Source organism: Eschrichtius robustus, chromosome 19, assembly GCF_028021215.1.
Source record: "Eschrichtius robustus isolate mEscRob2 chromosome 19, mEscRob2.pri, whole genome shotgun sequence".
Lineage (NCBI taxonomy): Eukaryota > Metazoa > Chordata > Mammalia > Artiodactyla > Eschrichtiidae > Eschrichtius > Eschrichtius robustus.
In genome coordinates, this window is record NC_090842.1 from 51,603,857 (window position 1) to 51,617,898 (window position 14,042).

General features: G+C 63.6%; 1 protein-coding gene across 2 annotated transcripts; it reads left to right on the top strand.

Moving 5' to 3' along the window:
• Positions 1-1,106: 1,106 nt before the first annotated feature.
• LRP3 (LDL receptor related protein 3) lies at positions 1,107-13,219 on the top strand. Of its 2 annotated transcripts, none has more exons than XM_068527605.1 (7): positions 1,107-1,333; positions 3,252-3,299; positions 8,592-8,766; positions 10,164-10,378; positions 10,840-11,956; positions 12,207-12,339; positions 12,564-13,219. In XM_068527605.1, the coding sequence occupies exons 1-7, from the start codon at positions 1,261-1,263 to the stop codon at positions 13,146-13,148; spliced, it is 2,346 nt and encodes a 781-aa protein (XP_068383706.1). In that variant the 5' UTR covers positions 1,107-1,260; the 3' UTR covers positions 13,149-13,219. The 2 variants fall into 2 exon arrangements, with proteins under 2 accessions (XP_068383706.1, XP_068383707.1); XM_068527606.1 differs by having other exon boundaries at positions 1,108-1,333; positions 8,628-8,766.
• The last annotated feature ends 823 nt before the right edge of the window (positions 13,220-14,042 follow it).

The window sequence follows — 14,042 nt, forward strand, 5'->3', positions numbered from 1 at the left end:
AAAATTAAAATCCAGTTGGCCTGCACAGTGAAAATGAGTTAGTTGAGTTACTCTCTACTTTCCTTCCTAAACAGGGAAAATCAAGGGGGAGAGGGGTCCTGAGCCTCCATCAGGGCAGGCGGGACAGGCTTTGCCAAGCCTCCCACGCCAGGGAGGGAACCTTTGGGGACCTCTGGTTTCACATCAGTCTCGGAAGGAGGGTTGGCCCTGCTTAACCCTATATGGCCTCCTCAAGCCGTTTCCCCGGTTTCTGCTTCTACTGGGCCCAGAACTCTCCCAGACGGGGCCCCAAGCCTGGGAAACAGGCCTCCTCTCCATTTCCCAGTGCTTGTCGGGATGACTGGCTGGGCTCAGGGCCTCTTAGAGTGGTCACCAGTGTCCCCTCACAGGCCTCGCTCTGCGCAGAGCGATTCATCTCAGGGATGTGGCAGGGCTACTTGGGCTGTAGCAAACGAGGGGGGCAGGTCGGAGTGGCAAGAACCTCACGCGGAAGACAGGCCTTAGTCCTGCGCCACCACGCGCCGTCCTGCCTTCAGCCCCTAATCAGCCCCGCGTAGCCCCTTTCTCTGCCACCCTCTTCCCTCCCCTCCCATCACAGCCGGCTCCGCGGAGGATCGAGTCTTGGGCGGGGAGGAGGGCTGCTCGGAGAGCCAGGCTCAGGGGCCGGAGGGCACGCACTGGCCGGGGGCCGCCTGCGCGGAGCTGTCCAGCACCCGAGGCGGGGCGCGCGCCCCCGGCCCGCCCCAGCAGCCAGCACCCGTCCTGCCAGCGCCACTGCGGCTCGGCGGGCGCGTCACGTGGCTGGCGCGGCGCGGCCTCCGGGCTCAGGCGGGCGAGGGGCCGGGCGGCAGGACCCACAGACCCGCTGACGCTCCACCGGCGGCACCGGCCGGGCGGGCTGGGAGCAGCGCGGGGTGGCCGGGGGGCGCCAGGGCCGGGCGGGCTGCGCGCCGCGGGGCATGGGCGCGCCGGGGGCCCCCGGGCACAGGCCGGCCGCGGCGCGGCGCCCGGGGCGCGGGGGCAGCGGCGGGCAGGGGTCCTCCCTGGCGGCCGCCGCTGAGCCCCCGCGGGGCCCGTGACGCCGCGGCCGATGTGGCCCCGCGCGCGCTGTGGGCCTGCACCGCCGCCTCACAAAGTCGCCGCCGGAGCCGCCGCCCGCACCCGGGCCGCAGCCGCCGCGGGAGCCCGAGCCCGAGCCCGAGCCGGAGCCGCAGGCGCGGGGCAGGAGGCGGCGTCCGCGGGCGGCCGCCCGGCCCCGGCATGGAGAAGCGGGCAGCCGCGGGGCCGGAGGGGGCGCCGGGCGCCCGGGCACAACTCGCCGTCGTCTGCCTGGGTGAGTGGGCCGCGCGGGCACGGCGGGGGTCTGTCCCCTGCCTCTGTAGCTCCGCACCTCTCCCTGGTCGCACCCGGGGCGCCCCTCTCCCCCGGTTGCGGCTGGAGTTCCCAGAGCGGGCACTGCGAGAGCTCCCGCCGGAGGCCGCGGAGACTGCGGCCCCCAGGACCCCGGCCTGCTGGGGTCGTAGGCCTGGGAGGGCGCCTCCGGCCGCGGAGCCCCGGCTCCCGCCCGGCTCGGAAGAGCGTCCGGGAGCCCGGGTGAGCGGTGCGCAGGGCGGCCCGCTGTGCAGGCGCCTGGGGTTGGCAGGCAGTGGCTTTCTGCCTGGGCTGCCCGTGCTTAGCTTGGTGGCGATGGGGGGTCGGGGGCCTCCGGAGCTGCGGACAAAGGCGAAGCCAGCTGGGCTGGGGCCGGTGGCCCCCTCAACAAGGAACTATTTCCTGCCCAGAGTGGGTTGGGGGCGGGAGCTAGCCGGAGCCGGGTCAGGATGCCGGGCAGGAGGCAGCTGCTAGAATGACTCCTGTTTTCCCTTTGTGGCTTCTCAGACCCAGCGGGGCAGGCCTCATCAGCCCAGGTGGTGTGTCTGGGGAGGGCCAAGGGACCCATCCAGGCCTGGCCACCCCTCCAGCCCTACCGGAGTTTTTCTGTCCACCTTTCCAGGGCCTTGTGTGGGGGAGAAGGGAAGGAAGGAGTTAAATCCTCAAGCCACATGGCTCCTTTATTTACCATGATGAAGGAGGGAGGCCATTATCTAAGCCCCGGGTCATTAGGGGACACCCTATGGTGTCATTAGTGAAGGCTCTGTAACCCCAATAGGTTGGTTGAAGTCACTGAAATGACAGTAAAAAAGAAGCCTGTTCATTTTAGGTTGCACCCTCCTCTACCCCCAAGAACCCAGGAGCTGGGGGAAGGCCCCTGCTTTAGCTGTGTGAGCGGGTCTCAGTAAAGGCCACGGCCCCCAGAGTGCCCACTCCCCAATCTGTCAGTGGTCACGTGCTGCTGGGTGCTGGGCTTCCCCAGGGAGCAAGGCAAGGGGCAGACCCTCTGGCCTTCCCAAGGCCCTCCCTGCCCAGATGAGGCATAGGCTCTGCCCAGCAGAACCTGGGTGTACTGCTAGGGGGCAGCTGGCCCTGCTTCCTCACCAGATGGGGGCTGACCCCTGCAGAGATGCTCTCTGCTTCCCTTGGCATCCTTGATGTTGGGGAAGGAGGCACCCTGAACCCCTGGAAGTTGAGTTTGCCCATATCTTCCGTTCCCATAACCCCTGCGGGAAAGCAGTAGATGAAAGCAAAGGGCAAATCCCATGGTGGTGGGTACTTGAAGGGGTAGGTGGCAGGCAAATTCTTTGCCTCTCTTCTCAAGGTCAGTATGGCACAGTGAGGAGGACCTTGAACCCTGTTAGCTGTGAGTGCCTGTAAAATGGGTGTAATCAGAACTGTTTCCCTCCCTCCCTGGCTGGAGAGGCCCCTCAGAGGGAGGAAGCCCTACAGGGTGGTAGGAGCCCCCTTGACAAACAGGCCACCTGCCCAGGTTGAGCAAGGGCCTCTCTCTGAAGGATGGTCCAGGCCCATGGTTCCCAAGCCTGAGAGGAAACAGAAACACACCCGCTCACAAGTAAGTTAGAATTCCCAAGTGTGGCAAGTGGCAGGAGCTGTCTGGTGCAGTCGGGCTTGCACCCTGCTCTCTTCCGCTCTGGGTGTTCAGGTGGGTGCTGAGACCCCGAGGTTCTCGCTTCTGCCCATCCCAGCAGGACTGGGGTGGGAGCACAAGTCTCTGTGGCAGCACTCTGGGCCTTACCCTGCGAGATGAAGAGAACCAGCCTGGAGTTTGGGCTGTGTTGTCCTGTGCCCCAGGTGCTTGAGCCCCAAGAGCCACGCCCCTCCCCCAATCCACTGAACTCTCTCTGTGTCTCCCGCAGTGAACATTGTTCTCACCGGGCGGCTCAGCAGCGCCGTTCCTGCTTTAGGTGAGTAAGATGCTTCTCCCCTTGCTCCTTTCCTCCCTGCCCTCCTGGCTTAGTGACCTCTGAGTACCAGCCTTCAGGATCCTGGCTCCACCCCTGAGGTCACCTGGCCTTTTTCTACCTCAATCCCTGGGAATCTTTTCTGCATCACAAAGGAGCTGTTTGGCATTGGGCAAACTTACACCTCTCTGAGTCTCAGTTTCCTGTTCTGTAAAATGGGTGCAATAACAGGCGCTACCCCAAAGCCTGCTTATTAGGGTTAAATGGGCAAATGAGGTAAGGTGCTCAGCACAGCGTTGGCACATGGTGGCCTAATACCACTAGGAAACTGTCACAGCCCACACAATTGACGGATTGTGCTTCCTGTAGGCTGTAGGGTTCCCAGAGGGCCATGGGGCGCCATGAGATGCCTGCCTGCTTTAAAATTATACCTGGGATTTAGTTGATAAAGATATGGCTGACTGACAACACCGAGAGACCAAAGCCATTGATGGAGGGATTTATTACTTATGTGTCTTGTGAGGAGGGCACATGCCATGCCACATAGGGTCACAGGGGAAATACCAGGTTTGGTCAAGGCAGACATAGGAGTGAGGCGAAGGCCTAGGCCAGAGCCGTGATTGGAGTTTCAGTGGGAAAGGCAAGGCAGGGCAGCGGAAGCAGCTTAGGATTGGCTAATTTGAATAATTCCCGAGGGCTCTGGGCTATGGGGGTGGCCTCTCGGTGCCTGGTACCTGACCCTGGGATGAAATATTGGCTTGGTGTGTGAGTTAGATAAGAAGAGAGTGAGGAGACTCAGCCTCAGATCAGCCAGTCTGCCCAGGAAAGACCAGTTTCAGGCAAACTGGTTTGCAGGAGAGAGGTAAACACTTTGGCTGATAGTTTGGCCCTGTGGTTAGTGGATGCCAAATAGACATATGGAGTCTAAGAAAACACGCTTAGAACTCCGCGGCTGCCTCCTGCCTGTCCGCGTGGGTCCGTCCATCCACTGGCCGTCTTTGTGCTTGGGCCTAGTGCCGAGCACAGCGAAGGCTGCCAGGAGCGGGAGGGAGGCTGAGGCCATCAGGAGCATTTGTCCTTTGCTGAGGGGGCTGCCAGGGGTTGGCGAATGCACAGGCCCAGGCCCCTGTGGTCCTTGGTGCCACTGTGAGACATCTTAAGGGCCTTGGGAGCTGGAGTCTGGAGGCCGCGGACTTGTTTGCTGTGTGCTGAGCTGCATCGTGGGGCAGGAGGTACCTGGGATTTCTAGTTCTGCTCAGGGCCCGGCTTGCAGCAGAAACCCACTGAGGCCGGCTCAGGGAGAGGGCTCTCTGCTGGCTGCGGTCCCTGGGATCGGGGGGCTCAGGGTCCACAGAAGCTGCTGTCACGGGCCCGTCTCTCAGACGCATCCTCAGTCTCCCTTCTCCCTGCCCACCAGCTCCTGCTCCCGGCAGCCTGGTCTTCTCTGCTGACTCTGCTGGCCCAGGGCCCTGCCTTGCTCAGCACTGAGCCAGCCTCGGCCCTACCTGGCGTCCTGGCCCCCACAGCTAACCACCCAGTCTCCCCATCCTCATTTCCAGGAGAAGACTGACTGGCCTCACCTGGGACAGGTGTCTGTGGCTATGGTAGAGAGTAGGCATGGGGGAAGGGGACGTGAGGGTGTCAGGTCTTACAAATGTGAGTCCAGGCCAGCCCTCCTGCTGGTGTAGTGGGTGGACATGTGGCTCCAAACATGTCTGCTCCACGTTTAGAAAAGAAATGCTCCAGGGACTAGGTCCACTCCTAGAGCCAGGAAAGACAGCCATCCAGGTCCACCCTCATGTTTGGCTGCCAGCAGTGTCCAGCTTGCCTGTGCCTGGCACCCCGCAGTGTCCTGTGCGGCCACAGGTGGTGGTCTGGGCCTGGGACTGTCCTGGGGCCCATCGCTGACCCTCTAGCATTGCTGAGGGAAGTGGAGACCAGTTTGTGCTGCCAGAGGTGCCTCCCTCCACCCAAAGCTTCATGCTGCTGCGGTTTTCAGGGTTTCCCTGCGATTCCTACTGTGAGGAGCCCAGACCATCACTGTCTGGCCTGCCCCTTCCCAGCTGTCACTGGGCTCAGACCCCCCGGAGGGCCCAGCTGGGCTGCCCGGGAACCTCACAGGTTTTTGCCTCTCAGACCCCGTCCTGCCCCAGGTTGTCAGGCACTAACTGGGTCGGACCACCCCAGACTCTGGGCTCCGCTGTGTGGCCACTGTGACCCGGCGGGGTGGTGAGCCTGGGCAGGGTCTTCAGGCTGTTCTCCCCTCACCTGGCAGCTGCGCCCAAGTGCTTTGGTGGGGCTCCCAGTTCCCTGTCATTGGTTACAGCAGCAGGTTGTCCGGAGTAACGATGGTCTCTGGAAACCAGATCTGTACGCTGCGCGCCCTCAGGCCTTTCTTGTACCCTCTCAGGAGTATTTGACGTCTCTTTGGACCAGGAAAGAAGGACACTGGTCTAAAAGTGCTCAGTCATCCCTTGCCCCCTTGAGCAGGCCACCTTGACCCGAGGGCCGAGCAATCTTCTGCCCGAGTGAACATAGGTCACCCCCAGTTAAGCTCAGACAGATCTCTCTGACTGCCCCTAAACACCCCCCAAGACCCTCCACCCTGCATCAGTATCTCCCAGCTCCCCTTGCTGCCCACCCATCATCACACACCCCATCACTACCCTCACCTCCCATGGGCATCACCGCTACTCAACCCAGCGCACATGTCTGCCTAGAGACTGCCGCTTCCCCAGATCTCCCAGCCACCCTGAGACAAGCAGCACCCACTGACTCCATTTCACTGATGGACAAGCTGGGGCCTAGGGTACAACGGTGTATCTGGCAGTGTGGACCCCAGGACTGGATTCACGAGGCTCTTTCCGCTGCCTGTGCTTGGGTCCTGGGGTGGTGGTGGAGTGCGGGTGAGGCCTGCCGTCACAGAAACGAGATAGCCGGGGGCCGGTGGTCTGAGCTGATGATGCCCTCCAGGCCCACGGCCAGGCAGCGTCCAGTCTGGGGCCCTGCACGGACTCTGGCCTCCCTCCTGCTCCACGGTCTCTTTGCATGGGCCAGGCCGACGGCTGCAGAAACCATGGTCTCTGTGGCCCCCTTTGGAGAAGAATAAACAGTGACTGAGTGACACTGCTGCCCCCGACGTGGGAATTTCTGGGGCAGCCAGGGGGCACTCAGGGGTGAGACTGTTCGGGGGTTGTGTTGTCAGGGGCTTTGCTGAGAGGCAGAGCTGGGCTGGCAGCTGTCCAGTCATCTGCTCTTGACTAGGCTGGTGGTTGGAGAGACAAGCTTCCCTACTCATGAAAGAAGGGCCAGACACAGGTCCTTGCGGGCCTAGCTTTCCCTGGCCAGTGTGGGAAACCTGGCCTCCATGAGTGCTCCATCCCATAGGGGAAGCCTCTGGGCCAGGGTAGGTATTGCTTTGCCTCAGGCCTTGTCCTGGGGGCGGAGGGGACAGGGGGTGACTCCCACACTGGTTGGTGGAGCCTCCAACTCCAGGTGTAACCTCTGCTTTAGAGACTCAGTGAGTGGGGAAGATGTGCTCCCAGCCCTGCCTGGGGACCTCCCACCCAGCACCCTGCAGGAGGAGAAGCCTCTTCTGGGTTTCATAACCTCATGCCTCCCAGGGTGTCCCCAGGTCAGCACCCAGCGTCTCTGTGAGGCCCATAAAGCCGGCGGCCTCACCCGTCAGAGGGAACACGTTGCTCAGGCCCCTGGCCGCCCCTCCGTTTGTTTAGTCCTTACCCTCCTGGGCTGTGAGAAATCTGAGGCTCAGGGAGGCTGGCCTCCCAGGCCACACTGAGTGCCAAGCGGAGAACCCTGGCTGGTACCTCGCCGACCCACGACTGTCGCTCTGATGGCGACCTGAGCGTGGTCAGCCTCGCTTTAGGGTCAGGGTGAGTGTTTCTCTTCTAGTCCCCTGATGCTCCTGTGAGCCACCGCTGGGGGCTAACTCCCTGCTGTCACAGTGTTGGATCACCCGGACCTCCGCGCGTACCCTCCTAAGATTGTGGGAGGTGGCTGGAGGGCTTTCACTCTCCCTTCTGTACCCGAGCCCTTTGGGGTTTCAGAGTCTTGTTGAGAGCTAGCAGAGAGACCCTACTTCCAGGGCAACGGTGGAAGGGGCCAGGCAGTGGGAGAGAGGAGGTGGTATTGCTGGGCTCGGGAAAAGCGTCATCATTTGTCTCCCCGAGCCTCAGTTTCTCCATCTGTATAATGGGCCCCACCTGTGCTGCCGGCTGTTGTGAAGATCAGATGAAGAAGTATGACGGAGGGGCTGTGAGGGGTGGGGGCAGCCAAGCGCAGGGCCTTCCTGGTCCTGGGAAGGCCAGGGCACACCGGGGCAGGGTTTGCCGCCTTCAGGCTGGGTGGGCTCAGCTGGGAAGCAGAGGGCACGTGTAATGACGTGGGTAAAGTGAGGCCGGTGGGGCTGGGCATAGAGGCACTCGTCACCCGTGCTGGCCGGCGTGATGCCCTGAGCTCACCGACACAGTGTACGGTGGACACTTCATCAATGCGTTGGCTCAAGGCTGGCAGTGAGAGGCCGAGCCCGTTAGAGGACCAGGGTGGGCCCTGACTTACCTCCTGTGTGGCCATGGGCAGCTCAGTTACCCTCTCTGAGCCTCAGTTTCCTCATCTGGTTACAACATCCACCCCTGGTGGCTTCCCACTTAGGCTCAGGATAAAACCCAAATGCCACACAAGGTGCCATCAGACCCAGCCTGCATTTCCAGCCACCTTGGGACATCGGGTCCTCCTTTCAGGCCTGTTTTATAATCTTCACTTCACCCAGGGTATCTGCATAGTCTGTCTGCTCCTTCCCCAGCCTGTGAGCTCCACAGAGCCAGGCTTTTGCCTGTCTTACGAGCATGCCTACCGCTTGTGCTTGCCATATAGTAGGTCTTCAGTAAATATGTGTTGGGTGAGCAAAGCCCCTTCCCTCCTGGGCTGAGGCCTGTATTTAGTCAGCCCCGGGGTGGGAGGAGGGGGACAGGCAGGGAACCATAGTGGGTCTGCCTGCGCCTAGGGCTGCAGGATTCTCCACTGAGGTGCCAAGGGGAGTTGGTGGGCTCGCTCCCAGCCCTGCCGGGGATAAGGGATAAGACCTAGGCTCTGGGGCACAAGGTGGGCCCTCCTTGGCCCACGCCATACACACCACTTCCATGAAGTCTCGAGTTGTGGCCTTCCTCTTGGCCATGACCACCTTGGCTGGCCTTGATCCCACCCCGGGGAAGGCCTGTGCTCAAGCCATGGGGGGCTCAAGTGTACCCCTCCCTCACTACCCCCTCCCACCCAAAGGTGAGGCTAGCATCTCTCAGCCTCCTCTCCTGACAGCCGCCTGCAGCGGGAAACTGGAGCAGCACACGGAACGACGCGGTGTCATCTACAGCCCAGCCTGGCCCCTCAACTACCCACCGGGCACCAACTGCAGCTGGTACATCCAGGGTGACCGTGGGGACATGATCACCATCAGGTATGGGGGCCCTGGGGGTGTCAGAGGGAACCGATGTGGGCCTACACACACTGAATGTGAGTGTGATGGTGTGCATGTGAGGGCACGTGGCAAGCACAGTGACCAGATGTGTGTGCACATGTGTGAGCACTCAACGTGTGCTTGTGTATGTGCGTGAGCCCCATCTGAGCAGGTATAAAGGACAGGTGTGTGTGCATGTGTGAGCACGTGTGTGGGTAGGTGTGGTGGGCACGAGTGAGCAGACGTGTATGTGTGCAAGTATGTGTGTGAGTCTACATGTGCACACGTATGAGTTGTATGCATGTGGGTGCATGTGAGCGTGTGAGTGTGGGCCTCTGGTGCTGGCTGCCCAGACCTGGGCCTCGTCCTGCCCTGAGCCTCTCTCATGGGCTTGCGGGGCTGTCCATCACCTCAGGCCTGCCAGGGAGGGGAGCCCTGGGACTGGTGGGCATGGCCCAGCTGTCTGTGAGGTGGCAGAGGTGTCCTGTCTGTCCTGCAGGGGTGGCTTGAGGCCAGGCTGGCACTGAGCCCAGAGCACGTTTTCCCCAGGGGCCTTGGGGTGGTCTCGGCAGGAAAGGAGACCAGGCAGGAGCCCAGGTGCTTGAGCTGCGGGGGCATGCAGAGGGAAACGGGGTGAGGTGACCAGATGGTGGAACTGAGGCTGGACCCCTGGACTGGGGAGGTCATGGGGAGTCACTCTCCTAAATGCAAAGCCCGGAAGCCCCCAGTCGCTCCAAGGCACAGGGGTGTGATGGGCACCATCAGGGTCTGGGCCCGTTTCCCTGTGGCCTCTGGGAGTCTCTTCAAAGACTCCACCCTTCCTGGCCACCTCTAGAGTACTCCATGGCTCTGTTTATCCCACAGCCTGGGCCAGGGGGTCCAGGGCCAGTGTTTCTCCCCAGGTGCTGAGCTGTGCCCCAGCCCCAGCCTAGGCCAGCCCGGTGCGCACGGGTCCCCTCAGTGTACAAGCCTGGGATTTGTGCAGCGTCTGTCCCAGCAGAGCCAGCACAGTGGGGATCTGAACCCTTGGGCCTTGTCCTTCAGGGGAGAGTGTAAGTGGAGGGAATTGCCTACCATGGGGCGCCTGCCTCCCACTCCACTTCCGCCTTGGGTTGGGGTGCCATGTGCGTGTGTATGTGTGTGTGTGTGTGTGTGTGTGTGTGCGCTGACCGAGGGTGGAGAGGCTGCACTGGGGCTGACATGACCCAGGCTGTCCACGCTGTCCTGATTCTTCATGGAGCCACCCTCAGACCCCTGGAGGGCCCACCGAGCAGCTGGGAGTGGAGGAGATGAGGGACAGTGGGGCTGGCCGTCCTTGCCGTGAGCTCAGGCATGACCGTTCCTTGCTGGTCCCCGGCCACCCACCCATGTCGGCGGCCCTCTCCGCCCCCCCGCAGCTTCCGCAACTTTGACGTGGAGGAGTCCCACCAGTGCTCCCTGGACTGGCTCATGCTGGGCCCAGCAGCCCCGCCCCGCCAGGAGGCCTTCCGGCTCTGTGGCTCCGCCATCCCGCCCGCCTTCATCTCTGCCCGGGACCACGTTTGGATCTTCTTCCACTCGGACGCCTCCAGCTCCGGCCAGGCCCAGGGCTTCCGTCTCTCATACATCCGAGGTGATGCCGGTGGTAGGGTGGGCAGGGCACCTCAGTGTCTGCACATGGGCTCCTGGGGGGCCAGGGCGGCACCCTCCATCGACCCACTCCCTGCAGGGTCTCCCCCAGCAGACCTGTCAGTTGGAGCCCAGTGTTGGGATGGAGACTGGTCATGTTGCTGCCGCAGGGTGCCTTGGAGCCCCTCGAGGTCACTGACCCCGCTTCATAGACTTGGCCAGAGTGGGGAGCTCTCCCCTTACCCCCAGCTCAGGTCAGGACCTGGGCCTGCCCTGGCATTTGAAGGGTCTCTGCCCCTCAGCTGGCCATGGAGCGTCCAGGGCCCTTCTCCTTGGATCCTGCCTCTCCCTGGACCCTGCAGAGGCCCCGCTGGGATGGGGGCACCACATGCCGGCTGCTGGCCCCAGGCTGAAGGGCAGCTCTGCTTGCCCCTGACTGTCTCTACTACGCACCTCACCCCACAGGGAAGCTGGGCCAGGCATCCTGCCAGGCTGACGAGTTCCGCTGTGACAACGGCAAGTGCTTGCCGGGCCCGTGGCAGTGCAACACCGTGGATGAGTGCGGCGACGGCTCTGATGAGGGCAACTGCTCGGCGCCCGCCTCCGAGCCGCCGGGCAGCCTGTGCCCCGGGGGCACCTTCCCCTGCAGCGGGGCGCGCTCCACACGCTGCCTGCCTGCCGAGCGGCGCTGCGACGGCACTCAGGACTGCGGCGATGGCTCCGACGAGGCTGGCTGCCCTGACCTGGCCTGCGGCCGGCGCCTGGGCAGCTTCTATGGCTCCTTCGCCTCCCCAGACCTGTTCGGTGCGGCCCGCGGGCCCTCGGACCTTCACTGCACGTGGCTGGTGGACACGCAGGACCCACGGCGCGTGCTGCTGCAGCTGGAACTGCGGCTGGGCTACGACGACTACGTGCAGGTATACGAGGGCCTGGGCGAGCGTGGGGACCGCCTGCTGCAGACGCTCTCCTACCGCAGCAATCACCGGCCCGTGAGCCTCGAGGCCGCCCAGGGCCGCCTCACCGTGGCCTACCATGCCCGTGCCCGCAGCGCCGGCCACGGCTTCAACGCCACCTACCAGGTGAAGGGCTATTGCCTTCCGTGGGAGCAGCCGTGTGGGAGCAGCCGCGAGGGCGACGTGGAGGACACAGGGGAGCAAGGCTGCTTCTCGGAGCCGCAGCGCTGCGACGGCTGGTGGCACTGCGCCAGCGGCCGGGACGAGCAGGGCTGCCCCGCCTGCCCCCCCGACCAGTACCCCTGTGAGGGTGGCAGCGGCCTCTGTTACACGCCGGCCGACCGCTGCAACAATCAGAAAAGCTGCCCCAATGGCGCCGACGAGAAGAACTGCTTCTCCTGCCAGCCGGGCACCTTCCACTGTGGCACCAACCTGTGCATCTTCGAGACGTGGCGCTGTGACGGCCAGGAGGACTGCCAGGACGGCAGCGACGAGCACGGCTGCCTGGCGGCCGTGCCCCGCAAGGTCATCACCGCCGCGCTCATCGGCAGCCTGGTCTGCGGCCTGCTACTTGTCATTGCCCTGGGCTGCGCCTTCAAGCTCTACTCCCTGCGCACGCAGGAGTACAGGTGGGCGGCGGGGCCAGAGCCTCGCTTTCCTCCTGTCACTGGAGCGAGGCCCTGGGCTCACTGTTCGTACAGCTGTGGGCTTGTGAGCTGGGGCTCGGGCCATCCACACGGGGCTTCTCGGGTCTGGGCACCCCGGGATGTATGGACGGAAGGACAGGGTCCCACGTCCTGCTGAGGAGCCCCCGTGGGAGGCGGGAAGTGGGGGGGTCCCCTCAGCCCCGCCATGCTGCCCTTCTGCCCTTGCTTTCAGGGCCTTTGAGACCCAGATGACACGCCTGGAGGCTGAGTTTGTGCGGCGCGAGGCACCCCCGTCCTACGGGCAGCTCATCGCACAGGGCCTCATTCCACCCGTGGAGGACTTTCCCGTCTACAGTGCGTCACAGGTGAGCCAGAGGGCATGAGACCCCACCGGCCAGACCTTGGAAAACACCCAAGACAGGGAGGCCGAGGGGCGTGCGGCCAGGCTGGTCCAGGGGTCGAGGGAGGCGGGAGATGAGGCCTGGACAGGTGACATAGCAGGCCATGGCCGGGGAGGGGACAAGTTGGTCTCTGGGTCCTCGGGGGTCGTGCTGACCTCTGCCCCCTCAGCCGCCGCCCCACCCTCCAGGCCTCGGTGCTACAGAACCTTCGCACGGCCATGCGGCGACAGATGCGCCGGCACGCCTCCCGCCGCGGGCCCTCCCGCCGCCGCCTCGGCCGCCTCTGGAACCGGCTCTTTCACCGGCCGCGGGCACCGCGCGGACAGATCCCGCTGCTGACGGCTGCGTGCACCTCACAGACGGTGCTGGGTGACGGGCTCCTCCAGCCGGCACCGGGGGCTGGCCTAGACCCCCCGGCACCCCTAACAGACACAGGCAGCCCAGGGGCAGCCGGGGAGGGGCCCCCCGGCGCCCCTAGCCACGCACCGGAGGTGGGGCCTTCTGCGCCGCCCCCCTCGGGCCTGCGGGACCCAGAGGCCAGGCCAGTGCACAAGGACAGAAAGGCCGGCAGGGACCCTCTGGTGGATAACCCAGCCCCTGTGGACATGCCTCGGGAGTCCTGCTTGGCCCTGGGCCCTCACCCCCCGGCCCCCACTGCCGGCAGCACCCTAGGCCCCCACCCACCAGAGCCACTGGGTGTCTGCAGGAGCCCCCCGCCACCCTGCTCCCCAACGTTGGAGGCCAGTGACGACGAGGCCCTGCTGGTCTGCTGACCCGCCGGACACGCTGATGACCGCCACAGCCTCGCTTTGTAACCAGGGAATACACAGTCGTTTCTACCCTGCCTCCGTGTCCTTCTTTCTTATGGAGAGGCCCACCCAGAAGCCCAGCTAGCTTCCTGCATCAGCGCCCTGGCCCCCCGCTGGGCGTGATGGGCAGGGGACTGCGGGGGTTGAACGTGGGACGAGGGCAGAGTGATGAGCCCACCCTCTGCAGGGCCCCAGGGTACACAAGATACCTTGGGGCCCATGCCTACCTCCCCCGACTCTATTCTGGGAATCCTTTTCCAGAGAAGCGAGAGGGCCAGGGCAGGGCTCCCTGGAATGTTTCCGGTGACTTCTCCCTTCATTCACCCTGTGGGGCACCAGAGCTGTCCCTGGACTGAACAGCGACATGGGTACATCAGAGCTAGTCCATGGTGGGCGCTCTGGTGGCACTGAACCCTCCTCCGTCCTCCCAGCAGGCCCCAGAGGAGCTGGGCTAGGAGACTTCTGCCCCCAACCTCATGCTTGTGGGGTCAGCGTGGGCCTGGCTACTTGATGCCCTTTGCCCTCTGGCTGAGGGGTAACTCTCCCAGGCAGTACTGCAGGGCTGGGAAAGTGGGCACAGGGTAGAGAAAGCCCATGGGGTCTCTTGCAGGTCCTGAGGCCCCCAGAAGATGTTGTTTGATGCTTTCTCAGGGGCAGAGGCTGAGGCACCAGTTGCCAGGAGGCAAATCCATCCTGTCCTGTCTCAAAGCCTCAGTTTTCCCACCTGTAAACCAGGGCCAGGCCGTGGGCTTTGAAGTCCTGACACTCACTCCGTGGGGATTTATGGGAAGAAAGGCAGTTCCAGCGGGAATCCCGGGCTCGCCTGGGTGACTGAGCCTCCAGCAGGTGTTGCAGGGC

Coding starts and splice junctions, on each gene's coding strand:
- LRP3 (XM_068527605.1), top strand. CDS start 1,261: ATGGAGAAGCGGGCAGCCGCGGGGCCGGAGGGGGCGCCGGGCGCCCGG. Junction 1,334..3,251: donor ACTCGCCGTCGTCTGCCTGG/GTGAGTGGGCCG, acceptor TGTCTCCCGCAG/TGAACATTGTTCTCACCGGG. Junction 3,300..8,591: donor CAGCGCCGTTCCTGCTTTAG/GTGAGTAAGATG, acceptor TCCCACCCAAAG/GTGAGGCTAGCATCTCTCAG.